Genomic DNA, 9,324 nt, shown 5'->3' on the forward strand with positions numbered 1-9,324 from the left:
GTATGGTGGATTTAAAAAAAAAAAACTGATCTCCCTATTCATCAGTGGCGTAGCCAAGGGGTGGGGGAGGGGGAAAGAGGGGGAGGCAGGGTCCCAGATTTCATCCTCCCCCACCCCCCTGAGGTGGCTAATAAGGTTCATTGACATTTCTAAATGTCGATTATTGCTTGAATTCAGCTCAATTAGTTCGTAGTTTTGACTGGCAAAACTATGGGCGACTTCCATTCCGAGAAATGTTTGCTTCGCTGTTGTTCTTCTAAAATCACTCAAAATGGATGTTTTGAGTGACGCGCCCCCCTCCCCCTTATATCACAAAAAAAATTTTTTTTTTTTTAGATAATTGAATGGATGTATACTTGTACAAGTACAAGTATTTCTAACTCTATCCAAATCTGCACTTTTTTACCTCGCCACAATGAAATTCTCTCCTTCAAACACCTTAAAGCTAATCATGATTTTCTCCACAAATCTGCAATTCACGCTTTCCCTCGTCTTTGGGAAGACCTTCCTAATGATCTTAAGAATTCTCTCGTCCTTGATTCCCTTCCCATATTCATTTCTAGACTCAAATCACACTTGTATACACAACATCCCTCATCTGAATAAAAATGATCTCATAACTGTAATAATGTTGTTGCTATGGTGGTTATGTAATTGCAACTACTATAACAACAATAACAACAATAATCGTAATAATTATAATAATGATAATAATAATAATAATAATAATAATAATGATGACTATTATAATATTAATAATATGATAATGATGATAGTTATTATTTTTGTTATGATTGTTATAATGAAGATAATGGTAATTGTAGTTATAATGGTACATAATGGTGATAATAATAATAATAATAATTATAATTATAAATAATAAATAATAAAATAATAATGGGAATTTTGCTGTAATGATGGTAATAATAACAATAGGTCTTGTAGAATAATTATAATTATTATTGTTATTACTGTACTTAAATGGTGATTGTGATGACCTTGTTTTTTGCTTTTAATGACTGTTTTTGCATTTATTCTGTTTTTTTTTTTGTTTGTTTTTTTTTTTAAATTTATTTATTCTTTATTTTATTTTTTGCTTGCTTTTTGCTTGATGTTGTGATGTGTTGTCTATTATATTTTATTTTACATTTTAATGATTTTTTTTTTATACTGGATGGGAGTGGTTCTCAAACAATTGTTATAGTAATTAAGTTTACTCTAGAGACCAGGCCCTCCCATCAAGATTATTCTATTGTGCAATAAAGAATAAGGATACACAATTCCATAGAAAGGTTGATTCTATGTCATATCGCGCAATACATAGCTACAAAGACAGTTTAAGTGCAGATGCACCATGCCAGCATGGAAACCTTTGTGCAATGGTGCAATCAATCACTCTCTATCGAGGTCAGCAGGTATGTGCAACCCCATGCACAGTGACCACAGTACACTGATATGTGTGCACATCTCCATTGACGACATCCTAGCCTGGGTTCCAGGCCCTAATTTTATGTTACTCACTCTTTATTGACTTAGTGCGCGCCATACCTAATTTAATTGGCGTCCCATACTCGATTCCGTCTCTAAATTAACTTTCTCGTTGGTGGCGCTGTCCAGAATGACAAAAATAATAAAAAATAAGAGACTTGTGGCAAGTCTAAGGACACCCCTTCAGTAGACTTACTCTTTTAATAAAGTACAGTTTTTTTGTTTTTTTTACAGTTTAATTGATATGAAACAAAGTAGGCCTATTTCCAGTCGGATCCGGCGGATTTGGGTGGGAGGTGTGGCGCGTACGCCCCTCCCCTCCCCCCTCTATTTTTTTGCAAAGAAAAAATTACACCCACAGTGTTTAAGTCTTCTTTTCCTACCAAAAACACCCTAGGAGAGTGCTATTCATAAATCCACTTGGTGAGAATAGGAACACTTGTAATTTACTCAATGTTAATATACAGTAGCGGATTTTCTTGCCTTTTTTGACGACTTTTTCAACATAAATGGTATTTTCGTTAGATATTGTATTTGTGTATAATAATGAGTAGAGGAAATACTAAAGAGAATTTCATTATTTTATTTATTCGTATAATGCGTAAGGGAATTAAATGGTATTTTCATTATTTATTAAATTTTGTATAAATATAACCACATTATACAGATGTAAAAAAAGGAATACCAGTATCGTATTTTTCCCCTTTGGTGCCTAGAAAACCTTGACAATGGTGCGAGCTAAAATGGTATAAAACGAATTATGACCTAAATATTTTATCCCATCTTTTCTTCTTGTAGGCCTAGTCTGTCTCACTGGTCTAGGTAAACATTGTGCTTTTAGAACCACAATATTAGGAATTATAATCACAATCACAATAATTTTTGGTTGGATATGCAAATTAATATTTTAAGCCCGACGACGTCAAGTAATCACTGGTGCCTCAAGTGAGTTTACGCAAAATCTTCCCAAGAAGATCCTACTAATAAATTAAGAAACACTAAAAAACAGTAATCCGTTTTTACAAATGGTTTTAAATTTATTTTACTTTTACTTAGTGCAAATCACAATGCAACTATAAAATACTTATGCCTATTCTGAATTATCTCTTCAACTTATGGTTTGTAAAGGGTTAATTCTGCAATAAAATATTTATTGTGGAAAATGTTAATACGCAAAGGTAATCATAATATTTATGACAAAAGCTGTATTGAAAGTATAATCAATTGCATTAAATCGTAAGGCTATGAAGGTATAACCGTATAAGTTAAAAATATCATTATGTGTTCACAAATAAAAACCGGGTAGGGGAAGTGTGGGTGTTTCATTCATTGATTTTTATGAATTGTTTAATGTTCTTGAATCTGGTAATTTTTAGACATAATTCAGTCCTCAAAGATGCATTCTCTATTTTGTTCGCAAAGACAGCTATCAAAAGTTTCGACACTAATTTCCATCACAGCGCCACCACTGTCGCACTGGACTTGCATAGATGACCTTGTCGGCTGATATGGTCTGCAACAACCGCATGTCTCAGAGCGCGACACAAACATATCTTGAACCAGAATGCTCGTAGCCGATCTTGACGCACATTTCCCGCTACATTCGTCAATGGGAAACGTTGCCTCACACACCGATCCATTCTCCAATTCTAATTGATGTACCTTCTCCACTCGACGGTAGCGACAGTTTCCTGTACATCAAAGAATATTAAATTGTGTAAAACTTAGATTTTTTACCTCGATATTGAGGAAATTATTCTTAATTATTATTTTTTGAAATATGTACGTTGTGTTTGCAAATATTCTGTTACATCTTTAGCAGGGACTCACTGCGTCGTAGGACCGTCGGCTGACGAATTCAACTCCACTCCCATCTGCTGATTGTTGGTGACAGCCTGAAGGGATTGTCATAAGAACGATTCTTTGCGCACGCGGCGTAGCGTTGCGTTCTCCATAGAATCGCATAGGCCGACGACTGTCGGACACGCAATGAGTGCCTGTCTATAGATGTATGCCTATCAATGCAACTGCTCCCACACGACCAAACATTACTTATATGAATATCCATATTATTATCATACAATGGTTCTTTAAGGGCACATAGAAACAAAGTATTAGATTATCACTCTTTTTAAAAAAAAAATGACGAGGGCGGGAGGTTTTTTTTTGGGGGGGGGGGTCGGATTATACCAGAGGATTCCCGTGTGCATGAACAGAACTAACACGACATGCATTAAACAACTGCCCTGCGATTCAATGGCCTATCCAAAACTTTCTTTCTTGATGTCGTAGGTTAATTTTTGCCCAACAACAACCAATCCAACCAAACACACCCCTCACAGGAAAACAGCAACTTGTAAGCATTATGTAACAAGTTATTTTTAGCAGCCAGAGTCTCTGTGGAACATGTGAGTCTTCGTGCTGTGAATCAACGATCTGATCAGCCCACTGGGAGGTCTCTTTAAGGATGGACCACGGTGTTGCCTATTTTTTTTCCGCAGCTGTGGAACACACACGTCTACACGCCGTCAGCCGACTGGGCGGGTCTCTTTAGGGACGGACCGCAGTGTTGTCTATTTTTAACCTTAGCGAGCTGTTTATTTTTAGTGACAGTAAACAACCAAGTTTAAAGGATGGGTTTGCATTTTTAACTTTACGGCGATCTGAATGTCTGATCTAATTAATTGAAAGAGTTCGAATTCGGAGCCAATTTCTTTATATTTGTGAGCATTTGTTTTTTGCGAAGTTGTTTTTATGCAGTTATTAAAATAAATGATGCAACAAAAATAAATAAATAAAAAATAAAATTATTCCCGCATTAATATTTCCAAAATTGTTGACGCGGTCTGGAGTGATAATCTAATAAATTTTTCTATTTGCCCTAACGTAGAAAAAACGTTTCATTTGATAAACATGCATTTCAGCTCTCAAATGTATCTTAACGTGCAGTTGTTTTTTGAAGGTTTTTCAAGCGTGTAATTTCATCTTTTAGTGACAATAAAGCTTTTTCTGATTTCTGATGAAATTAGACCAAGATTGAATTTAATAATCTTGGCGGCTCAGCGCAACAGCGCACAAGGTATTTTCTCAATATATGGGCACTCGCAGGTAACAGTAATATCTTACTAATGATGCATCCTAGTATAAAGTTAAAAAAAAACAAATAAATATATAAAATATATAATGATGAATGATACACAGAAAACACTATCATAAGCAGAGAGCTCAATAGTATTCCAGAGCAAAATATTAAAAGTAAACTATGGGATTTAACTATAAGTTTGATTTAATTTGATTACTAAATAGTTTCATAAATGATGTGTCACTCTTCAGATAGAATTGCTTAATAAGCAATTCTATCTGAAGAGTGGTACATCGTGTCATGAAACTATATAAAATAATAATAATAATAATAATGTATAGATTGTTGAATCCCGTATTTTATTTTTACTATCACTACACTGAGTTAGTATAAAGAAACACAATCAATGTTTCAGTTTCACCACAGACAAGGCTCGAAAGTCACTTTTTTTAATTACGTGCTTGTGTATGTATGTATAAATTGGTATTAATTATTGTTAGTAGCATAAATATACTAAAATAATGATCACGAGAGTCTTAGAAAAATCTAACCTGATTTCCATGATAACGATGGCAAAACAGTTGTCTGCATTTCAGCCTCATAAGGATCTGTAAAAGAGAGCTTTCGATTGAGTATCGTACTCTGCTTCTTTAAAATAAAATGTATGCCCACATAATAATCAGCATCATGAAATTACCGTACTCACACGAATAAGCGCCCGGGAGCTTAACATTTTTTTTGCCCTTGTTTAGGGGTGCTTATTCAAATGGGTTGGAAATTCAAAACAAAGTGGAAATTGAGGGGGCGCTTATGGAAATATATGAAAATCAAGGGGTTCTTCTGGTAACGTGGAAAATTCAATGGGTAATTTTGGAATGAAAAAAATTATATAAGGACATCTGAAAACCAAAGATTACGAATGGTTATGGTGCAGAAAAGATAATCGTCCACAGAACATGGCTCGTGACAAAAATTCAGCAAATGAAATTAGTGGTGGTGATGGTGTATAAGCTAATTGAGATTAGCACTGTATCATTGCAGGGCTTCTTGCAAACTCGCATGAAAACGTGCTAAAGGTGCAAATTGTCGGGAAGAGAAAAATATATGTGGACAAATGTAAGAAGAGGAAGTTGGAAAGACACTGTCCATGGAGCTCTCATCCGTCCAGGATAAAATATCATAATTTTGAAATTGACATAAGAAAATGTGAATCCACTCCGCAGCTCAATTCATGCCAACCACAGTCTCAGGATTAGTTAGATTATCGTTTGCTAAAACAATCAATCACAAGGTATTATTTAAAAAAAGAATAAACACTGAGGGGCGCTTATTCAAACGAGGCGCTTAATCAAACAGGGCACCTATTCGCATGAGTAGGGTGATAACCATAATCTTTATCATCACTATAGATGTCTTTTTTGCGTAACAAATGACTGGCATATAAAAGAGTCTACCGAATGCATATGCAAAGATTGAGTTTTAATCAGATAGTCTATAAGACCAAAAAAAAAAAATTGTTTGTTTGCCCTCCTCCACCCGCCCTTAACTCACTGAAAAAATAGGGGGGGGGGGAAAACAAAAAAACTTAGTTATTTTCTTTAGATATTAAGAAAAATTTGAGTGAAATTTATCTTTATTTTTTGCCAGATGCCCTACAAATTAGTCTAAAGTTGTTGTCTGATGTAAGATATTGCCATTCAAGGCCTCTGTGGGTTATTTTTATTCCATCTGATGAGTATTTAAAAAAAATTAAAATATAAAAAAACCTTTTTCCACCCACCCTTATTTATCATTTTTTAAAAAAGAAGGGCAAACAAACAATTTATTTCATTTGGCCTAATTTGAATTTTCACGCTTCATAAATTTAGTCCATCATCAAATTTGCCACAGAAATTAACAGTTTAAACAATATTGCCTCAAGCCTACTCAGAGATACTGCACAACACAGAAAGAAATTGAAACAAATAATCCGAGAAATGGTAAAAAACATCTAAAGCGGGAATAACAAATTTGGCTGTTAAGTAGTAAATAAATAGTAGATATTCCTACCACAAAGCAGGCAAGCTCCGTTCTTAAACTGGAAGCCCTCAGTGCATCCACATCCTGATCTTTTCTGCCACGGTTCACACTCATCTCTGACTCCCAAACTACATCCAGAATTGAAGCATGTACATTCCATGAATTCAAATCCAGAAGGACACGTTGTATCTACATAAATAAGGTCAATTGTTAAGCATTTAACCTGAAATACGTATTTTGAATTAGACGGTTTCGATCATGATTCTATATAGGCCTATGTGACGTTGTTATACATGTTTAACACAAAATTAAGTAACGTTACCACATCCGACAGCTTTCCTCCAACTAAGGCAGGTAAATGATTTCTGTTCGTATTCAGCAACCATAGCACTTATCACAGAGCAAGCAAAACCTGGATTACAAGCGTCACCTTCTGAACACATAGCATAATATTTATCAATATCTATTACATCACGGCAAACATTAAACAAAGAGGTCTTGATGAAAGAACAAATACTTGAGCAGGAAACTATAAATTGAAGAAGAAATCATCATGTCACAACAAGACATAATACAGAATTTTAACATAATAACCAAAAGTACCTATACAATTGTGATGCATGTGTATTTAATATACCATTTTGTGGGTAAATTTTTAAATAAAAATCCACAATGACTCATGATAATTTCAAGTAAACTTGTACCATATTGTATTGCTTTCAGAAAGTGTAACAAAAATTATTTTTATACAGTATTACAATTAAACGCAGATAGAGATATATATCGCAACATTTTCATTGTCAAACTGTTGAATCCAACAGTATTCTATAAAGTAAAATGCAATACCGTTTTCAACATTATATTATTTACAGGTTTTGCTACGAGTTAATCGGTAAATGTGTTTGCAAAAATGCGATGAATTCGTTATTCAACGTTATTTGTTCACTAGACTAAGACAACCATTGTTTTGCACACATATGTACATATAGATTTTGGTCTACATGTCCATACTAAAGATACTATACAAGAGATTACTTTTATTTTTTTCAATTCAGTCAAATTGTAAATATCTAATGAACGTTGGAAGAGATAACACTTATACACACACGGAATATACATTGAATGTCACTTGGTATTTAAGTCGCATATTTTCATGTTAGATATTGTGTGATATTTTTTATACTGATTAAAATAATATAGAAAGCTGAAGGCGATTTTAAGAACATGTAGATACCTGTTACAGTAGTTGTTGTTCCACTGGTACCGCCACTCGTTTGTGTTTCCCCTGTAGTATCTGTTGATCCAGAATCAGTTTCATGGGTTCCGCTTGTTTTTCCACTTGCGTCTCCAGTCGTGTGTGTTTCTCCTGTAAAAACTGTTGAACCAGAATCAGTACCATCTGTTCCTGTTGCTGTTCCACTGGCACCTCCACTTGTTTGTGTTTCTCCTGTAGTACCTGTTGATCCAGAATCAGTTTCATGGGTTCCTGTGGTTGTTCCACTTGCGTCTCCAGTCGTGTGTGTTTCTCCTGTAGAAACTGTTGAACCAGAATCAGTACCATCTGTTCCTGTTGCTGTTCCACTGGCACCTCCACTTGTTTGTGTTTCTCCTGTAGTATCTGTTGATCCAGAATCAGTTTCATGGGTTCCGGTTGTTGTTCTGGTTGAGCCTCCTTCACTCGTCTCCGACCCAGCTGTTGAATGAGAAGTTCCGGAGCCTGTACTGTCAGTACCACTTGTTGTTCCAGAAGTGTCTCCACCTACTTTGGTTTCTTCAGTAGAACCAGTTGGGCCGCTTTCAGAACCTTCTGTTCCGGTCATTGTTCCAGCATCAACTTCACCTGGACCGACCATCGTACCAGAATCTGTTATTACATGTTGGCTACATAATTCAGCGCATATGAGTCGAATCTTATAGTTGAAACATGTTTGTCCTTCATTATTCGAACATCTTAAACCAAAGCTTGTGTCGCACTGCACAACTTGTGATGTCTCTGTCTCTTATACACATCTATAACCAAAAGTACCTATACAATTGTGATGCATGTGTATTTAATATACCATTTTGTGGGTAAATTTTTAAATAAAAATCCACAATGACTCATGATAATTTCAAGTAAACTTGTACCATATTGTATTGCTTTCAGAAAGTGTAACAAAAATTATTTTTATACAGTATTACAATTAAACGCAGATAGAGATATATATCGCAACATTTTCATTGTCAAACTGTTGAATCCAACAGTATTCTATAAAGTAAAATGCAATACCGTTTTCAACATTATATTATTTACAGGTTTTGCTACGAGTTAATCGGTAAATGTGTTTGCAAAAATGCGATGAATTCGTTATTCAACGTTATTTGTTCACTAGACTAAGACAACCATTGTTTTGCACACATATGTACATATAGATTTTGGTCTACATGTCCATACTAAAGATACTATACAAGAGATTACTTTTATTTTTTTCAATTCAGTCAAATTGTAAATATCTAATGAACGTTGGAAGAGATAACACTTATACACACACGGAATATACATTGAATGTCACTTGGTATTTAAGTCGCATATTTTCATGTTAGATATTGTGTGATATTTTTTATACTGATTAAAATAATATAGAAAGCTGAAGGCGATTTTAAGAACATGTAGATACCTGTTACAGTAGTTGTTGTTCCACTGGTACCGCCACTCGTTTGTGTTTCCCCTGTAGTATCTGTTGATCCAGAATCAG

General features: G+C 34.7%; 1 protein-coding gene across 1 annotated transcript in view; it reads right to left on the reverse strand.

Annotated features, from left to right (window-relative positions):
• Nucleotides 1–2,500: 2,500 nt before the first annotated feature.
• LOC117120078 (mucin-5AC-like) overlaps nt 2,501–9,324 on the reverse strand; it is a 30,051-nt gene continuing 23,227 nt past the window's right edge. The window contains exons 20-24 of the mRNA XM_033265082.1: nt 7,824–8,578; nt 6,912–7,118; nt 6,620–6,778; nt 5,122–5,178; nt 2,501–3,179 (exon numbers count right to left, since the gene is read on the reverse strand). Coding sequence (XP_033120973.1) covers nt 2,872–3,179; nt 5,122–5,178; nt 6,620–6,778; nt 6,912–7,118; nt 7,824–8,578 — 1,486 coding nt within the window. The 3' untranslated portion in view covers nt 2,501–2,871. The remainder of the gene's footprint in view (nt 3,180–5,121; nt 5,179–6,619; nt 6,779–6,911; nt 7,119–7,823; nt 8,579–9,324) is intronic.

The sequence above is a fragment of the Anneissia japonica genome, unplaced genomic scaffold (assembly GCF_011630105.1).
Source record: "Anneissia japonica isolate Jap-2015-1 unplaced genomic scaffold, ASM1163010v1 scaffold287752_len1182401_cov188, whole genome shotgun sequence".
Classification (NCBI taxonomy): domain Eukaryota; kingdom Metazoa; phylum Echinodermata; class Crinoidea; order Comatulida; family Comatulidae; genus Anneissia; species Anneissia japonica.